At 44.8% G+C, this 19669-nt stretch overlaps 2 protein-coding genes across 2 annotated transcripts in view; one reads left to right on the forward strand and one right to left on the reverse strand.

Moving 5' to 3' along the window:
- The first annotated feature begins 1367 nt into the window (after positions 1-1367).
- LOC111864141 (angiotensin-converting enzyme) overlaps positions 1368-19669 on the forward strand; it is a 22037-nt gene continuing 3735 nt past the window's right edge. The window contains exons 1-8 of the mRNA XM_023851186.1: positions 1368-1422; positions 8443-8695; positions 9800-10224; positions 12156-12417; positions 13060-13168; positions 14023-14131; positions 15041-15284; positions 16787-16936. Coding sequence (XP_023706954.1) covers positions 1368-1422; positions 8443-8695; positions 9800-10224; positions 12156-12417; positions 13060-13168; positions 14023-14131; positions 15041-15284; positions 16787-16936 — 1607 coding nt within the window. The remainder of the gene's footprint in view (positions 1423-8442; positions 8696-9799; positions 10225-12155; positions 12418-13059; positions 13169-14022; positions 14132-15040; positions 15285-16786; positions 16937-19669) is intronic.
- LOC111864144 (YEATS domain-containing protein 2) overlaps positions 15210-19669 on the reverse strand; it is a 31420-nt gene continuing 26960 nt past the window's right edge. Inside the window, exons 13-14 of the transcript XR_004512991.1 lie at positions 18420-18575; positions 15210-15297 (exon numbers count right to left, since the gene is read on the reverse strand). The gene's annotated coding sequence lies outside the window, so the exon portion shown is untranslated. The remainder of the gene's footprint in view (positions 15298-18419; positions 18576-19669) is intronic.

Raw genomic sequence — 19669 nt, forward strand, 5'->3', positions numbered from 1 at the left:
CTCGCGAGGTTGAGTGGACCCCGTTCCAGACCCACTACTTCTCAGAAAATCTGGCAGCACCGGGAATCGAATCCGGCACCTCTGAATCTGTAGCCAGGAACTCTAACCACTAGACCACAGAGGCGGTCACTGATAATGGCATTACTAGCAGCAATAGCAGTAGCAGCATTAGTAGCAGGTGTTGGCACTTCGAACTTACTTTCACACGACAGTTGTCCCGTAAAGTTGCCAACACAAGACATGACGTAACTTGGTTCATAGAGTGGATTAACTTCACTAGTTGAATGTTCTATCTTCTGATATATAACGCTGAGCAGTCAGTTGAAAGTCACCTGACGTTTCGGAGGAACATATCGCCTTCATCTTCAGGCTTTAAAAGTAAACAAAACAAGAAACCAGCATGAAGCAGGCAGCAACATGTTCCTCCGAAACCTCGGTTGACAAATTATGCGACACGGCGTTATATCAAAACTCTCTATAACCACCGCTGTGAGTAGCTACCCGACAACTGTTGTTTGCCGTTATAGCAGTACGGGATATTATTACTGACCAATTAACCAACTAACTCCATGCAGCGGAGCCCTTCTTGATAAGCCTCCAGTCACTCAGCTACTCAATCATTTTCCGACATTTTATGGAACCCGAAAGTTCATTACCGTGTTCACAAGAGCCCTGCAATGATTCCAAACCACAATCAGATAAATGCAGTCCCTACCACTCAATCTTATCTCTCTAGAATTCATTTGAATATTATCCTCCCACCCACGCCTAGGTATTTCAAGTGGTCTCTTTCCTTCTGACTTCCTAAGCAAAATCCTATATGCTTTCTTCTTCCCCTCAATGCGTGCTACATGCTCTGCCCATTTCATCCTCCTTGACTTGATTACTCTTCTCGTAACTATATATATAGTTACGAGAAGAGTAATCAAGTATATATATATATATCCCTGTAAGCAGTAGTAGTAGTAGGAGGAGGAGGAGGAGGAGGAGGAGGAGAAGGAATAGGCCGTTCCGTAGCTCAGGCTGTTAGTCGCCTGCTTCCCATCGCGGCTGCCTGGGTTCAAGCCCGGGTCAGGTCATGTGGGATTTATGGTGGATAAAGTGGCATTGGAGCAGGTTTTCTCCGAGTACTTCGGTTTCCCATGCCAATTCGCATTCCACCGACTGTTCCAAAATCATCATTATCTATCATCAGGGGCTGGTAAAATAGACCAAACAATGGCCGCAGTAGCAAGTGCGCTCAGTCTCACCCCATGAGAAAAATAACAATACAACTACTGCAGTAGTTCGCGAGCTCACCTGGTCACGTGCTAGGCACGGCGGGTTGCCTATATAACGCGCGACCGCGGCGAAGGCGCGTAGACACGATGGAGCTACGGTTCGCGCTGCTGGTGTTGTTCCTGAGGCCCGCCGCGCCCGACCGTGAGTAATTCTCTCGTACCAGTTTCAAGTGACACCCACAGGCCAAACTTANCATTTATCATACAGCTTCCATTAATCTCCCATTTTTAGAAATAAGATTAATTTCCTTATGTTCCATTTTGACTTTTCTGAAGAAACCCACAAATGACATACAACTACGTACTGAGAAAAAGTAATTTTGTACTTTGTTTTTCAGCTTTTCATTTATAATACGCTATTATAAAACTCCTGGCTAGAGATATTGAGGTCCCGGGTTCGATTCCCGGCGCTACCAGATTTTCTGAGGAGTAGTGGGTCTAGAACGGGTTCCACTCAGCCTCGTGAGGATAATTGAGAAGATATTTCAAGGAAATAGAGGCTCCGGTCTAGAAAACCGAGATTAACGGCTGTGGGGATCCGTTGCGCTGACCACGCGACACTCTCTATCCGCTAAAGTTGACACTAACTTTGTCGACAAGCGGCGATCGCTCGGTCGGTATAGCTCGCTTGCGGACTCCAACCATGGAGTTTGTTTTGTTTTTGCTGTTTATTATGAAACACCATGAAAACCAAGCTGAATCTAAATTTAATGGCACACACCAGCTTCTGGTCAAGGCTGATGATGTTAATTTATTGAACATGAAATAACATAAAAATGAAACCAGGAGCTTAATTAGACACTAGTCAAGGGGCTGCTCTACAAGTCAACGAAAGCTGAACACATGTTGATATGTCGTCGAGGGAACACGGGCGGGGGGGGGGGAATACGTAACACGAAAGAATCTTGTGTACTTCGGAACAACGCTAATAAAACAAAATTGCTTCCACGAAGAAATCAGGGGCAGACTGAATCCGGAAATGCTTGCTCTCATTTACGTGAGATCCTTCTGTCTCCCCACCTGGTATTTAGAGAGAAAAGATGATACAGAAATATAAGCTTGGCCTGTGGCTCTGTGTGGGTGTGAAACTTGGTCTGTGACATTAAGGTAGCAACATAGACTGAGGGGGTTTGAGAACAGGATAAAAGCTAAAACTATCCCTGTAAGAGGCCCTGAAGGCCCATAGGGAGGTGAGACGTCGAGGCTCCCACATTTTCTAGACAACTGGCTCACAGATGGCAGTGAGGTTGTCAGCCTTACACGCCGGCCGCCCTTTACCCCCAGGAAAATTCCTGGTACTTATTTCTGTTAGAGACTGAGTCGACCCCAGGGTCATAGTGCGGCTTGAGGGATTAGATAAATTTTAAAATCCAGTGACCTCACCGATATTCGAACCCGCGACCTTCCAGCTTGTAGCATAGTGCATAGTGGGCCTAAGCGGAATGAATATTCATCGTTAAATAATACGATGATAATCAAATGAAAAAGGATGGTATTAGCGAGGGATGTAGCACGCAGTGCAGACAGGAGAAATGTATACAAAGATCTGTAGGAAGTTCTGAAGGAAAGAAACAGCTTTGAGACATAGGCAAAGATTGGAGGATAACATTACTTCGGATATTACAAAAATATGATAAGAGGGTGCAGACTGAATTCATCTGGCTCAGGATAGGGACCCATGGCGGGCTATTGTGGACACGATGATGCTGGGAATTTCCCGAATGGCTGAGAAACTGTTAACTTTTTTTAAGAATGACTGTGCTCAGTTGGGAAGGTTGAGTCTGTTTGGATACTGTGTGCGTGTGTGTGTGAACTGTGGATACAATGAAAGGTACTGCCTTCAGGAATGGAAGCCGTGTTGTCTATCTTTAGGCCCGAAGAATAAGTGAAACAAACAACCAGCCAGTGAGAGGCATATACAAAGCACAGCTCTGCCTGATTTATTCTTGACTCACTTTTATACCCTGAAGATGGAGGTAATACATTCCTCCGAAATATCGGTGAAGTACCGGATTTCACGCGTCACATCCTAAAGTCACTGCTATGAGGAGCTCACATCTAACATATATATAATGACAGTTGTTACTGCCTGTGTAGTCAGTGAGACATCAGTTAATTGGTGTTAAAAAGGTAGGGAAAGGGTAGTGACGTGTTATAGTGTCATGCCATAAGGCAGTATAAGTGACATGAAGGTAAAGGTCCACTGATACAAGTCCTCGAGAATATACAGACGTGTGTTCATTCTGTAATGGTTTTATCTTCCGGCGTTTGTTGGATAGATAGATGTGTGATCTGAGACTACAGAGTACTCTTACCAAGGTTAGAATTCCGAGTATTCAGCCTATAGGCAACAACTTTAGCAAGAAATTACGACCTCCTAACAACTCCAAAAAAAAAAAAGGTCGAAAACATTTAAAATATTCTTACGTCAACTTGGCGTAGCGATAATGGTCTACACAAGCATTCGGAAGGCGAACGGTGTTATTATGTCTAAATTATTGCTTACTTACTCACGGAGCTGAGCCCTTCTGGAGGAGTCGCCAATTCTGCAGCTACTCAAGAATTTCCCAACATTTTATGGAACCCGAAGATTCATTATCATGTTCACAAGAGCCCTCCATTGGTCCCTATCCTGAGCCACATCACTCCAATCCATCCCATTCTATATCTCTAAGATCAATTTTAATATTATCCACCCATATACACCTTGGTCTTCCCATTGGTTCTTTCCTTCTGGCTTTCCCACCAATATCCTATATGCATTCCTCGTCTCCCCCATTTGTACTACATGCCCTGCCCATCTCATCCTCCTTGACTTGATCATTCTAATTATACTTTGAGAAGAGTACAAGTTATGAAGCTCCTCATTATGCAGTTTTCTCCAACCTCCGGTCACTTCAAACTAAGTACATCTGGTTCCCACTTAATCTGCGAGTTCCAATTGGTGTATATCCAGCAACGTGTCACCATACTCTACCTAGAAGATTGACGCAGCTCTTTCGGTCTAAAAGTTTGTAACTATCTACGAGGCTACACGGCGTCACATCCCAGAAGACGGTAATCTTCATAGCCATAGCTGTGAGGGCCGAATATCTCATATTCGTCTTTGTAATTTTCCATTGCAATCATGTGCACCGTTCGGGGGGGGGTAATTTATTTAAAAAATCAAATTTTCAAAAACAAAAAGATGGAAATTTATGAAATAGTAGTACCCAAAACAAAACAAAAATATATAAAGTAGTCTTGTACTCAGAATACTCTGGAAGTCAGAAAAAATAGTCCTAAACGGCTTAAACGCAAGTTCGTACGCAAATTTGCTACCCCCTCCCGGGAAAAATGGCTGACCCTGGGAAAAAGAAAAAAGATTTTGGCTGGGCCCATAAAAGCAGCCCCTACCAGTAACATGTTTGTCTGGCAATAAGATACAGCTGTCCCTATGCTTAACTAACTAAGCACTACGTCGTAAAGGCGTTTGGGGGAGTGAATGTATAGATCCACCTTTTCTTGACCTCGGCACTAGAGGTGAGTGGTCAGCTTCATACGCCGGCCGCTTTACTCCCGGGAAAGAGCTCCCGGTACCCATTGGATAGGAGGCTGGGTGGAGCCCAGAGCCGGTCTGGACGACTTGGAGAAGGTGAAAATTTTTGATTCTACCAGGACTCGAACTCCGAACTCTCGGTCGTCCACTCCATAGCCAGTCGCTATACCGGGTGAGCTATCCTGGCCCCTGTTTGTCTGGCAATGAACGTTCTCTCTGGATTTTTCGTTAATCTGTAAAATCTGGAATAAAATTAGTCCAGAAATTAAACAAGGAACAATCGTCCGGAATTTTAAGTAATAGAGGACACGACGTTTCGGAAACTGGATATATTTCCGTCTTCAGATGAGAAAGAAAGACACTTGAAGACGGAAACAGATCCAGTTTCCGAAACGTCGTGTCCTCTATTACCTAAAATTCCGGACGATGAAGAAGTTCAAAACCCCAGTAATTGTCTGTGTGTCATCCAGCATCGTCAGAACCCTTTAGAATCTAACGAACAAGCGCTGAAACAGTAACTGCAAGACTTCCGTAACCTGCTGTTGGCTGTGTGCCGTTCGATCTTACAAAAGCTCGAAATGGATTTCGCACTCGATAGAGACCATGTTTCAAAGAAACGAAATGATTAGATAGACAATGCAGAATTATAGACCATGCCGACGCTTGGTTGTTTCAAAGGAAGGAGTTCGGATTCCTTAAGATCAAGAATAGTTTCTTTGTTCTTTAATTAAGAATTTTTTCCTTAGCTGGATGTAATTCAATCACCCAATAGACGGTACAGCATGCGAATTAATACAAATATATCTTATACTGTGTCTAATACATCTTCGAGATTGCGTCATCATCATATAACGACGTAATTCTTACGTCATCATTACAAGGTTATCCGATTCCAAGTTCCAACACACAGTAGGAACCAAACTCACTAAATCAGAAATCTCGTTCAACACACGGGATTTCTCTCTTATTTAAGGTTGCTTTTAAAGTCATGATGTGACCTCAAAGATGTTTCAGACAGATAATACTGTGGTGTGCCGCCTAGGGCCGGAATATTTGGAATCAGAACGCATCCATTGCTATACAATGACTACGAATTCCTAGGCAGTGAAGCGTAGGAAATCTTTGCCCCCCCCCCCGAAAATGAAAGTCTAACAGCGGGTTATTCACCGTTACACACGAATTATTCATCTCCAAAAAATACCAAATAAATCAGACCATAGGAGCAAATGTTTATAAGCAAGATATCTCACGGATGTCGCGGAATGGATTTACAACTTTCATAAACTTATGTTTCTGCCTTAAGATGCAAATGGACCCATAGATTCTCGTGAAACTCCACGGAGTTCGCAAGACACCCATTGGCCCTTCGAGGCTTCATAGTAGCACACCGTCATATCGACGATTTGGACGTTTACTCCGTGGCCTGTAGTCAGCAAGCGAACTATACCGACCGAGCGACCGCCGCTTGTCGGCCAAGTTAGTGCCAACTTAAGCGGATAGAGTGTGTCGCGTGGTCAGCGCAACGGATCCCCACGGCCGTTCATCTCGGTTTTCTAGACCGGAGCCGCTATTTCCTTGAAATAGTTCCTCAATTATCTTCACGAGGCTGAGTGGACCCCGTTCCAGACCCGGGACCTCTGGCTCTGTAGCCAGGAACTCTGACCACTGGGCCACACGCGGGATTTGGACGCTCGCCTCACGCTTTAGTGCTAACACAGGGATGCCAGTTTTGTGTGCTGCTCAGTGTGACATATACGTGTATAATGTAAACCTGAACAAAGCTTCTGCGTTGCATTATTCAGCATTCGGCTCGCACTTGTCAATTGTCTGAAAGTGAATCTCGCGGGAGGCGTTGCAATAATAAATTATTGATTAATTTCCGCTGAAATAGAGTAATGCTATTTAGAACTACTTTAAACAAAGCGAAAATCAGAGTGCATACAAAAATGAGACAAAACGAAATAAAATAAAGCAAAAGAGAACGAAAAACTAAGAGAAAAACGACGGGAGGTTGGAGAAAACCGCGTAATGAGGCACTTCATAAATTGTGCTCTCTGCCAAGTTCTTAGGGTGATAAAGTCAAAGAGTATGAGATGAGCAAAGCATATAGCACGGATGGGTACGAAGAGGTATGTATATAGGATATCGGTGGGGAAGCCAGAAGAAAAGAAACCACTAAGAAGACCAAGACGCAAATAGGTGGATAATATTAAAATGGATCTTAGAGAGATAGGATGGGGTGGTGTGGATTGAATTGATATCGCTCAGGATAGGGACCAGTGTTGGGCTCTCGTGAGCACGGTAATGAACCTTCGGTTCCATAAAAAGCTGGGAAGTCCTTGAATAGCTGCACAACTGGCGGCTTCTCAAGAAGGGCTAAGCTCCATGAAGTTAGCTAGTTAAAATAACACAAAAAACGGTTTGAAGACTCATTCTGGACACTCGTATGTATGCGAAATGACTGTCCAATTTGGTGATATCCTGTAACTTTCTATTATAAATACCAACCGACTAACGCAGTTTAGGGAAATACGTAATAGTTGTTCAGTCTGAGAACCATACGAAACATGAATTCAGACGTTGATAAAATTGTCCGTCTTCATTAATCTCCAGGTCATGAAGACATACGAGTTGAGTGGAGGCATAGCGCCTCTGGAAACCGTAAACAGAGAGGCGATTTCTCATACTCTCCTTTGAATTCTCAGTGACCATTTCACTAATTAACATTATTTGTTGCCATACACAGGGTGTTCAGTTTTGTTACCTGTATCCATGAACGTCGGGAAAGGAAAGGGGATTTACCCACGAATCTGCCCCCATCCCCCAGGGTTTCGGAAAAAATCAAAATTGAAAAAATGAAAGAAATATGCCAATTGTTCTTTATTGCTAGTGGGGGGGACTAAGGCCCTTGTACTGCGGCCACTTCTGGCCTATTGTACCAGCCCCAGATGATAGGTGAGGGTGACTGTGCAGCAATTGATGGAATGAAGATTGGCAGGGGAAACCGAAGTACTGGGAGAAAACACGCCCCAGCGCCACTTTGTCCACCACAAATCCCACTTGACCAGACCCGGGCCGCCGCGATGGGAAGCCAGCGACTAACCGCTTGAGCTATGGCGCGGCCCTCAATATGCCAATTACTATTAGCAAACATTAAAAGTATTTATAAAAGAATATTCCTTTATCCTGAATATTTAACGGCGATCAATAAGAGTTCCCTTTAAACGGATTAAATGTACATTTGTCAGCATTTTTGCCTGATCCTCCGCCCATGTACATAACTCATGGCGGTCCCCGTGGCTGTACCATTATATAGAGAATTAGAAATAAGTGTGGACTTTTCTTTGCGTTTCCTACATTAGCAATCATTCTGAAAAGGTCATCAGTTGCGCGTCCATTGTCTTCAGTCACTGCTCAGTGCAAGTGAATCGTCTATATCATTTCAACATTAGAGGGGTAACAAAATTACCCTCTGCTTTTGTTCATTACTCACAGATTAATAAACGGTTTTCTGCATCATATTATTAAACACCCTGTATCTACGGTCATACTTTCATCCATTTCCTTACTTGCTCTGCAACACAGAAGGGCGAAACATTACAGAATGATGACTTACGGCTGCAGGTGACCTCGCTGTTGCAGTGATCTCGCAACTGGACTCGGAGTACCGCCATATCAACGCGCAAGCCGCAGCGTTGACCTGGAGTCTCGCTGTTGATCCTGGTTCGGTACCCTCCCGCGTGATTACACGGGCGGCAGAGAGGCGCACTGCCTGGCGCAATGCCTGGTGTGAACACGGCCGCGCTCTGATGGAACTGGCACCGCGTCAGATGTACCTCCTGTGTAGGGGGCCAAGGTACACACCACACCAAGCGAGGTGAGTTTGCCATAACTCGCTGTACAGCCGGGAGAGCGTTGTCACAGCTCGCTGTAGGACCGGGAGAGGGTTGTCACAACTCGCTGTACAGCCGGGAGAGCGTTGTCACAGCTTACTGCAGAGCCGGGAGAGGGTTGTCACAGCTCGCTGTAGGGCCGGGAGAGGGTTGTCACAGCTTACTGAAGAGCCGGGAGAGGGTTGTCGCAGCTCACTGACGTACCAGGAGAGGGTTGTCACAACTCGCTGTACAGTCGGGAGAGCGTTGTCACAGCTTACTGCAGAGCCGGGAGAGGATTGTCGCAGCTCACTGACGTACCAGGAGAGGGTTGTCACAACTCGCTGTACAGTCGGGAGAGCGTTGTCACAGCTTACTGCAGAGCCGGGAGAGGATTGTCGCAGCTCACTGACGTACCAGGAGAGGGTTGTCACAACTCGCTGTAGGGCTTGCAGAGGGCTGTCATAACTCACTTCAGAACAGGGAGAGGGTTGTCACAACTCAATGCAGGGGAGAGGGTTGTCACAACTCACTACAGGGTCAGGAGAGGGTTGTCACAACTCACTGCAGGGCCAGGAGAGGGTTGCCACAACTCACTGCGGTGCCTCCAGAGGGTTGTCACAGCTCACCGCAGAGCGGGAAGAGGGTTGCCAGAACTCACTGCAGAGCCAGAAGAAGGTTGTCACAGCTCATTGCAGTGCCGATAGAGGGCTGTCACAGCTCACGAAGTACCAGGAGAGGGTTGTCACAACTCACTGTAGAGCTTGGAGAGGGCTGTCGTAACTCACTTCAGAACAGGGAGAGGGTTGTCACAACTCACTGCAGGGTCAGGAGAGGGTTGTCACAACTCACTTCGGTGGCTCCAGAGGATTGTCACAGCTCACCGCAGAGTGGGAAGAGGGTTGTCAGAACTCACTGCAGAGCCAGGAGAAGGTTGTCACAGCTCATTGCAGTGCCGATAGAGGGCTGTCAGGCCTAACTATACAGCTAGGAGCGGGATAACATAACCAGCTGGGGTGCGAGTGGTGTACTGTGACTAGCTGTAGAGCAATGGGATGGCTGTTACAAGTTGTCGCAGTAATGTATCAGGTGAGGGTTGTCTGTTTCAGCGAGCTGAACACTGTGTTGGGGTTGCTGCAGAATACCTACTCGAACGCACGCGTGTGCCGCCGTGATGTATGCTACCGGGGAGAGCCCGACCTCGAGCGCCTGATGGCCGAGTCACGTGACCCTGCCGAGTTACTGTGGGGTTGGCAGGAATGGCGCCGTGCCGTGGGGCCCCCGTCCAGGCACCTGTACCCTGTCGTTGTAGGCCTTATGAACCAGGCGGCCAGAAACAATGATTATCGAGACATCGGAGAATGCTGGCGCGAGGAGCTGGAGACGCCGAATCTGGAGCACGTAGTAGAGGAGCTGTATCGCCAGGTGGAACCGCTGTACACACTATTGCACGCCGTTGTTCGCTTCAGGCTGGCGCAGTTTTACGGGGAAGAAACTGTACCTCTAACTGGGCCCATCCCTGCGCATCTCCTAGGTAACGCGGCACACTATGTTGCAATACAACGGGTTCGCAAATTAACAACGGGAACAAAAGCCGGATCATCCTTCCCTTGTTAATCAAACATATTCCCACAGGCGCCAACCTGTTTCCTGTCAAGTGACATAAAGAACAGCAGGTTGCGCCCTTTAACTTAGTTCCCATACTATGTTACATGAGGTTCGAAAATATTTTGCTGATTTACTGATTCGTTTGGCCAGGAAAAGAAAAAACTATAAGCAGTCCTGTAGGGGCCCTTCCAAGGGGTGCGTATTCTTCTTTGGATATTTAATGACGCTTTCAACCGAAATTAACTGCCGTGTGGATTCGTTGCGCTGACCACGTGACACCCTCTATCCGCTAAAAGTTGGCACTAACTTCGCAGACAAGCGGCGGATGCTCAGTCGTTATAGTTCGCTTGCGGACTACACGCCACGGAGTTTTCAGTGTCCAGGCTGCCTATATAACGTAGGATTGCTGACAGAATGACTGATGGGTGAGGAACTGAAAGAAACGGTTCGTGGCCTAAACGAAGTATCCTGGCATCTGCCCGGAGGGCGTGAGGAAGACCACGAAAATCCTGTCAGGACACCTCCGATTACAAGTCTAGACGGCCACCGCTAGTCCGTCCCACTCGGTGCGGTACGTGTTGTGTGAATGTCCGCTGCAGTAAACGTCTGATGGGCCGTCACAATTATGTTTGCAAATCTCCAGATGAAATTCAGGTTATAAAATGGCGATCACATAAAATTTGAGGTGGCCGATAATGACGAGCTGCAAGTTAATTTTTGTCATAAATTATACATGGCAACATGGCGGCAATTTCAACAACAGACGAATAAAAAAGTGTAAAGTTGCCCATGAAAGAGAAATCTGTGACCTGTAGTCCGCAAGCGAACTACACCGACCGAGCGACCACCGCTTGTAGGCGAAATTTGTGCCAACTTTTGCGGATAGAGGGTGTTACATGGTCAGCGCAACGGATCCCCACGGCAATTAATTTCGGTTTTCTAGACCGGAGCCGCTATTTCCTTGAAATAGCTCCTCAGTTATCCTCACGAGTCTGAGTGGATCCCGTTCCAGACCCACTACTTCTCGGAAAATCTGATAGCGCCGGGACCTCTGACCGCTAGACCACAGAGGCGGTCAAAGTTCTCCACGTGCTTAACTAATTATGCAATATGCCGTGAAGATGTATGTGGGAGTGGATGTATAGATCCACGTATTCTTGGCCTTGTCACTAGTCGGAAATGAGTGGTGAGCGTCATTCCCCAACCACTTTACCCCCGGGGAAAGAGCCCTCGGTACGCATTGGATAAGAGGCTGGGTGGGTCCCAGAACAGGTCTCAACATGGAGAAAAGTGCTGACCCTACCGACACTTGAACTATGAACCCATGGCCGTACAGCCCATAGCCAGTCACTACACCAACTGCAGTCTCCTAGCTCCACAATGACTGTATATTTCTTTAAGTGTATTATGTTCCGAGATATGACGAAGTGTGATCTGGTAGAAGTTCACCAGTATTTCAGAGGAATGTACTGCAGTTTATTCACTGTTCTTGTCGTTTGCACATGGAGGCAGTACATTCCTCCAAAACATCAGTGAACTTCTATGTCACTGCTGTGAGAACCACAAATGCATCATATTAATTAATATTTGCTACTTTGAATAAGTTCAGTAATATTATTGTTCCTGAAACTTTATGAATCTTGCACTATTTTATCTGTTCCAGCCAAAATCCTGTTACTAATAACTTCAAGCCAGAAGTACTTCCATTTATGTTTCACAGAGAGTCCTTCATGCTTATGTTTATCAAATGGTTCTGGATTGGAATTACCTTCCCGTGCATAGATTTCCCCATCTTCACTATACTGTACAAACACTGGGGAATACCGGACAGTTACACCACAATTGGCGTGTCACTAGGTAACATGTGGGCACAGAACTGGGAGGCATTGCTAGACTTGTTGCTGCCCGATCAAAAGATGATGAATCTGACCTCTGCCCTGCACGCACGGAACTATACCACTGTCGACATGGTACGTCACGCCGAGGACTTCTATACGTCACTGGGTCTGGAGCGCATGACACACAGCTTTTGGACGCACTCCCAGATAGAGAGACCAGCTGACAACAATGGTACTTGCCATGGCACTGCTGCCAACATGTACCAGTCAGGGGACTACAGGTATGGCAGGGAATTTGAATATTTTGTTACCCTTTCTCGTGTCTTTATGCATGTTAATAATTAGTCATAAATAGAATCAGAAGATATTAGTGGAAGGTATGCTTCAAAGAGCATTACGGTAGCCATCTGTCAAAAAGCTGCCTTTAGACAACAGTGCTACTCATCTACTGTCAAATTTTGTATATTACAAATGTTGTCAGCTGCAATTGGTACAGCACCTGGCTATGGGCTGGACAGCCCAGGGATCAGATGTTGATTCCTGGCAGGGTTAAGAATTTTCTCTTCTCTATGTCATCCAGATATGCTCTGGGGTCCACCCAACCTCCTATCCAATGGGAATGGGGTCTCTTTCCCTAAAGGTAAAGAGGCCAGGGCGTAAAACTGACCACTCACCTTCAGCTAGTGCCAAGGTCAAGAAAATGAGGATTTATACATCCACTCCCCATACACCTTCAAGGCGTGGTGTTTAATTAGTTAAGCACAGGGACAACTTTACTTTTTAGTTGTTTCCAGAACTTTTCAAGCTATCAAACTTAAGTATTTTTGGCAAAGTTTGTTTTTAATAATTCCCTGTTGAAATTTCATGTCTTCTTAAGCACCACTATGGAGACCTCAGATCCTGCCTCAATTTGATGGTTGCAGGATGCTGCTGTGTGCAGAAGTGAATGCAGAAGACTTCTATGTGATTCACCACGAGATGGGGCACGTGGAATACTACATGGCCTACAGGAACCAGCCCACTGTGTTCCAGGTATATTTTCCACAAACTGCAGTAATCAATACCATGTAGACATGGTCAAGAGTTGCCTTGCTTCACATTCAGAAGTCATGGGTTCAAATCTCAAGTTGGAGATTTGCTATTCTGTCAAGCTTTATGTTGTTTTGTCAGTCCATTCAAACAAATGCTAGGGTAAAGTAAAAGCAAGTAAGTAAAGCTATCCCCATAAGAGGCTGTGAAGGCCCATAGGATTGTGAGACGTTGAGGTTCCCACATTATCTAGATAATCGTCTCAAAGATGGCGGTAAGGTTGTCAGCCTTACGCGCCGGCTGCCCTTCCACATCTTTACAATTCATTATTCATTCTACCACAGCATATTTAGTATAGCGACTGCCTACAGGCAGGATGATTGAAGGGTCAGAGTTCAAATCCTGGTAGGATAAGAATTTTCTCTTCTTCATCTCGTCTAGACCAGCTCTTGGGCACACCCAGCCTCCTATCCAGTGGGTACCAGGAGCTCTTTTCCTTGGGTTAGAGCTGCAGGATATGAAGCTGACCACTCACCCAGTGCCGAGGTCAAGAAAATGTGGATCTATACATCCACTCCCCCATACGCCTTCATAGCATAGTGCTTAAATAGTTAAGCACAAGGACCTTGCTTACCATTTAGTACTATGCATAGTCTCAGTTATTCACAGACATCGCTAAATAAACCATAAATAAAACAACAGTAAGTTTAAGTTACAAGTTTGCATTTTAACTGTCTGATGTGTTGATGGTTATGTATAACCAGTGTAGTTAAGTCAACTCTAGTACCGTTTATAAATTTAAACAGGCCATGGCCATGTGAAAGTTTATGAACAACAAAAATTCAGATACCTTACAGGAAGGTGCCAATTCAGCATTCCAGGAGGCCGTGGGTGACTCAGTTATGTATGGTGTGGTGGCACCTCAACATCTGCAGCGGCTCGGGCTCATAAATGACACAAGCCAGGGTAATTCTATACATTCTAATATTATCCATATACACTTCTGAGATCTCTACATGTAATGTCTTTACATAAATGTTTTATTTTTTAATTCTTCATAAAGGTGACCCAAGCAAGTTGAAAGCATTCTGTTTTGTAATCCGGAACACCTATCAACAGGCCTCCTACTGGCAATGATGATAATATAATTTTTTTTTTCATGCATGCTACATGCTGACCCATTTCTGTGTTATTGACTTACATACCTTAATGAAATAGATTAAGTTCCTAGATTATTGCCTTCTGGTGTATGACACCGTTAAGTTTGCAGACAGATATCAATGTGTCAGAGAAACCTACAGCCTCCATCTTCAGGGTAAGAATCAGTGGCCCTTGAAACTGCTCTTTTGTAGTGAGAGAAATCTATGTCCCAGTTACAAATCATGTGGCTGCGCCATAGCTCAAGCAGTTAGTCGCTGGTTTCCCACCGCAGTGGCCTGGGTTCAATCCTGGGTCTGGTCAAGTAGGATTTGTGGTGGACAAAGTGGTGCTGGGACGGGTTTTCTCTGGGTACTTCGGTTTCCCCTGCCAATCTTCATTCCACCAAATTCCCCATCATCATAATCACCTGGGGCAGGCTACAATGGGTCAATCAGTGGCCGTCATGCCGAGTGGACCCAGTTGGACTCCACCCCCCACTAAGCGAATTTCTTTTTTAATTTTTACAAATCATATCCCAATTCCATTGTCAACCCTGTAGTCTAGTCACTACACCAACTGAGATATCCCAGCCCCAAGATGTATGTCAGAAATACAATGTTTATTCGCACACAAAAATAAACCATTATTTTAAATCAGACGAAAGAAATTACCTTAAAAAACATGTCCAAATTTGATGTTAATATCAAAGGTCATAAAGTCTGCCTTGTGTTGCAGATAACGATTTAGTGTTGCTACTGCGACAGGCCCTTTTCAAGTTGCCCCAGCTACCCTTTGGCCTGCTTGTGGACAAGTGGCGATGGAGTGTGTTCAGGGGTGACACGCCGCCAGAACAATACAACATAGACTGGTGGGAGCTCAAGAGACACTACCAGGGAATTGTGCCTCCCATACCCCGTGCGGACGATGACTTTGATCCAGCTGCAAAGTTCCACATTCCTGATAACACACCTTACATCAGGTGAGCCAATGAGCTGCAAGCAAAATATACCCAAACAGTATTGTGACTTCTATTTATGTCATAGCCCTTCATTAGTAGCAAGCACAGAGGGCGATTTATGACCCTTCAGGATTTTAACTGACAGGGCAAATTGTTATGATACAAAAATATCTGCAAACAAGAACAGAACTGAGCAAATTCAAATTTTCACATATCTAGGGCCTTAGACTGCCAACAGAAGATAATTGTTAATATGGTGTTACTGAACAAATGGAATAAGGCATTTCAGAAAACAAATATGGAAAGACATACTGTTGCTATTTCATACGGAAGTCAGTAAACCAACACTATTATATGGAAGAGAATTCTGGGTGTGCATATGCGCACGAGCACATATGTGCAGCATCTGTGATGCTTTCATTTCCTATGCTATATAGTGTTGAATGGCAGGATGGTTGCTGAATTGGAAAGGATTTGGAAGGAAGTGATCACAACCTCATTAAGACACCATCCCTGCATTTGCTTGGAGGGATCTCAGCCAGGAATGTCAAAGTCCACCTGAGACTCAAATCAAAAAGTAAAGAAAAAGTAAAGGTATCCCTGTAACAGGCCATGAAGGCCCATAAGGTTGTGAGACGTTGAGGGTCCCACATTATCTAGACATTCGGCTTAAGAATGGCGGTAAGGTCGTCAGCCTTACACGCTGGCCACACTTTACTCCCCAGGAAAATTATTTAATTAATTCCTGGTACTAATTTCTGATAGAGGCTGAGTCGACCCCAGGGCCACAGTCTGGCTGGAAGGATTAGGTCAATTGAAAACAATCCAATGACCTCATCAGGACTTGAACCCATGACCTTCCGGCTTGTAGCATAGTGCCTCAACCAACTACGCTACCACGTGCCCTCCGATTCAAACCAAGCACTTATCAAATATAAGTTTAAAGCTTCAGCACTATGCCAAATCAAATACATAGCCAGATATTTAGGGCTACGTATTTGTTTCATTTAGCCAAAATCATGAAGAGCAGTTCATACATACACATATCCACACACCACAGCATTTTTTAAGCCGGTTAACATAACAACTTCAATGTATTTCCTGTCATTTCAAGAGATTATTCTGAAACACAGCAGAGGCTTCTATGAAATATAAAACTTTGTGACGATGGTATGTTCTGGACATTATCCATCATCCTGTTTTTATTTAAAATACACAACATGTTGGAGACTGGACCCTGTCTCCATCTTCAGATGAAACATACTCAGGTGAAACAATTGACAGGGTTAATCTCTACCTCCGGAAATAGGGCCTAGCTCTATCGACTGGGCCCAAATGAGTAGGTTCCACCCGAAGACAGAGACAGGATCCAGTCTCAAACATGCTGTGTATTTTAAATAAAAACAGGATGATGGATAACATGCAGAAACACAATAACAGTATAGACTTCTATGTTTTATATCACTTTATTACATGAACTGTGTGACACACTGCAGGTCAAAATGTTTGCACTCTTGTTTCAGGTATTTCCTGAGTGACATTTTACAGGTGCAAATGTTTAAGGGCATGTGTGAGGCAGCAGTGCTTGGCCGTGTTGGCACGGGGGAGGCACTGCCAATGCCCCTCCACCGCTGCGACATCTATGGCTCTAAGCAAGCTGGCAAAAGACTCAGGTAACCACATGTACCAAATTCTGTTCAAGGAATTCTTTGCTTCATATATATGCTGAACTATAATTCTGTCTGTAGTTTTTTATGGGTATGAAACTGGGATATCACATTAAGGGAAGAACATAGATCAAGGGTGTTTGAGGTGAGGGTACAGTAAGTAAAGGTATCCCTGTAACGGGCCATGGAGGCCCATAGGGTTGTGAGATGTTGAGGTTCCCACGTTTTCTAGACAATCGGCTCAAAGATGGCGGTTAGGTTGTCAGCCTTACGCACCAGCCTCCCTTTACCTCCAAGAATATTCCTGGTACTCATTTCTGTCAGAGGCTGAGTCGACTCCAGGGCCATAGTGCGGCTGGAAGGATTAGGTAAATTGAAGAAATCCACCTCATCGGGATTCGATCCTGTGATCTTCCAGCTTGTAGCATAGCACCTCAACCAATTACGCTACCGTGTGCCCCCTTGAGAAGAGGTTGCTGAGGAGAATATTTGGACCCAAAAGGGGGTTAGTGGCAGGAGGCTGGAGAAAAGCGCACAGTGAGGAGTTTCATAATTTGGACTTCTTGACAGACACCTCCATAATTATCAAAACAAGGAGAATGAGTAAGGCATGTAGCATGCATGAGAAAAACCAGAAGTTGATATAAAATTTTGGTGAGAAAAACCTGAAAGAGAGATACAACTAGGAACGCAAAAGCATAGATGTGATGATAATATTACAGTGGATCTTACAGAGACAGCATCATACAAAACAACTCAAAATATTCCAGTAGGGTCACTGGGGTCTTCTAAATCAAAATCCACGCCAGGCTTGCCAGTAAATGGAAAATGTGGTCGCTCAGCAGCTGAATTTGCCCATACGTCAGGTTGCATGCTACTGTCATTGCTCACATTTTGTGCTTCATCAGAGCTGACACTTTGTTGACTACCTGATAAAATTTTCACATTTATTTTACTGTCACTACTACATTAGCGGCCTCCGTAGTCTAGAGGTAACGTTCCCACCTCATGACTCGTAGTATGTGGGTTCAAACCCGGCGGAGGTCATCGAATTTTTAAGGGCGGAAAAATTCAGGGAACAAGTCCTCCGGGAGGAACTTTAAGCCGTGGGTCACGTGTTGTAGCTTTACGGCATGTAAAAGAACTCATATCTCCTAAGGAGGTCACTGAGCCAAATTCAAGGACATTTCCCGCCCAACAGTAGTCTCTAACGCCTCTGAGAGATGGGGGAAGCATTATAGATACCGCTAAGCCAGTAGAGGCTGAACTCGCTGGCTTGGTCGGGACTGATGCTAAGCACCAGTATCGGTAGGGTATAGAGACTGGTAGAATATCATAGAGGGAAGCACAATGGTCCAATACTGGTCTAAGTGCATGGGGAAACCCACCCTCTCCAATAACTAACTAACTAATCACTACTACATTCACTCTCTGAAACACCACTGTACTAATTCTCTTGTAACAGTTCATGAAACAGCTCATCACTTACATGTATCTTCATGCTAGGACCTGACACAATGTTCAGCCAAAAGAACTGAAGCCCAGGACAGCCGTCAACAACCAGCAACTTCCTGTCACACTCTGAAGTAGCCAGAACATTTTGCATGCATGACACACAAGTTTCCATTGCTGACTGGCATTATACCTACAACGGAGTAGTTAGAAGCATGCATGAGATCTATAGACATTATAACCACTTGACTGGTGAAAGCAGGTGGTGCACACAGTAACCACTGTAATTTAATGGGTTAAGAAATATTACACCTTTTTATTTATTTTTTTTATTTCATGCATCCTGTTGTGTTACAGTATGAAACTTCTTTATTAAAACTGTCACGACACAACTATATATATCTATATCTTCAATACCAAAATCATTATATTGTTGATTATAACAAATTTAATACTATTACTTTCATATCATTTTCAGATTAGCATTAATGTTACTACATCTACATCACGAGCCTCCAATAACAGTTTATTATATACAGAGTGTCCCAGGAGGAATGGACCAAACTTCGGGAGGGTGTTCCTTATGTTAAAGTATGCCGATATAACCCAAAACACCTATGTCCAAAGTTGAACGGTTACGGAGATAATTGCCCGAGAAAAGTGTGGTCTTCTGGCAGGTCCACGCATTATAGCTATCAGCTGAGACCCTTATCTGTTTGTCCTTGAGTGTGGTGATGTCACGCTAGCCGTAATCTCATGCTCTACTCACAGAGGATTACAGTGTATCTTGCGTCAGCGTCGTGAATGGTTAGTAATTACGTGTACTTGTGCGGTGTTGCTGAAATGCCTTTTGTGTTTTCACACGTTGAGTATTGTGATATGCATTTTGTGTATGGATTTTGCGGTGGCAATGCACGTGCTGCTGTTGAAGAGTACCAAAGGCGTTTTCCCGATCGAAGGATTCCATCTCGACGTGTATTTACGCGAATTCACCAGACATTGCGTGAGACTGGTTCTCTTGAGTGCTTCTGTGCAGTCGGAAAGGGAGAATGTACAAATGAGAAACACACGAGAGAACATTCTTGGCATGATTGATAGAAGTCCGCGTCTGTCCACACGTAGAATGGCCTCTCGCATCGGCGTATCACGTATGCAGGTGTGGCGAACCTTACATGATGAAGACCTGTATCCTTATCATGATCAAAGGGTACAACATCTGGAACCAGGCGACCATGCTCAGCGTATGGATTTCTGCCACTGGATAAAAGCTCATCCCGAACTGTTAAG

The sequence above is a fragment of the Cryptotermes secundus genome, unplaced genomic scaffold (genome assembly GCF_002891405.2).
Source record: "Cryptotermes secundus unplaced genomic scaffold, Csec_1.0 scaffold1282, whole genome shotgun sequence".
Classification (NCBI taxonomy): domain Eukaryota; kingdom Metazoa; phylum Arthropoda; class Insecta; order Blattodea; family Kalotermitidae; genus Cryptotermes; species Cryptotermes secundus.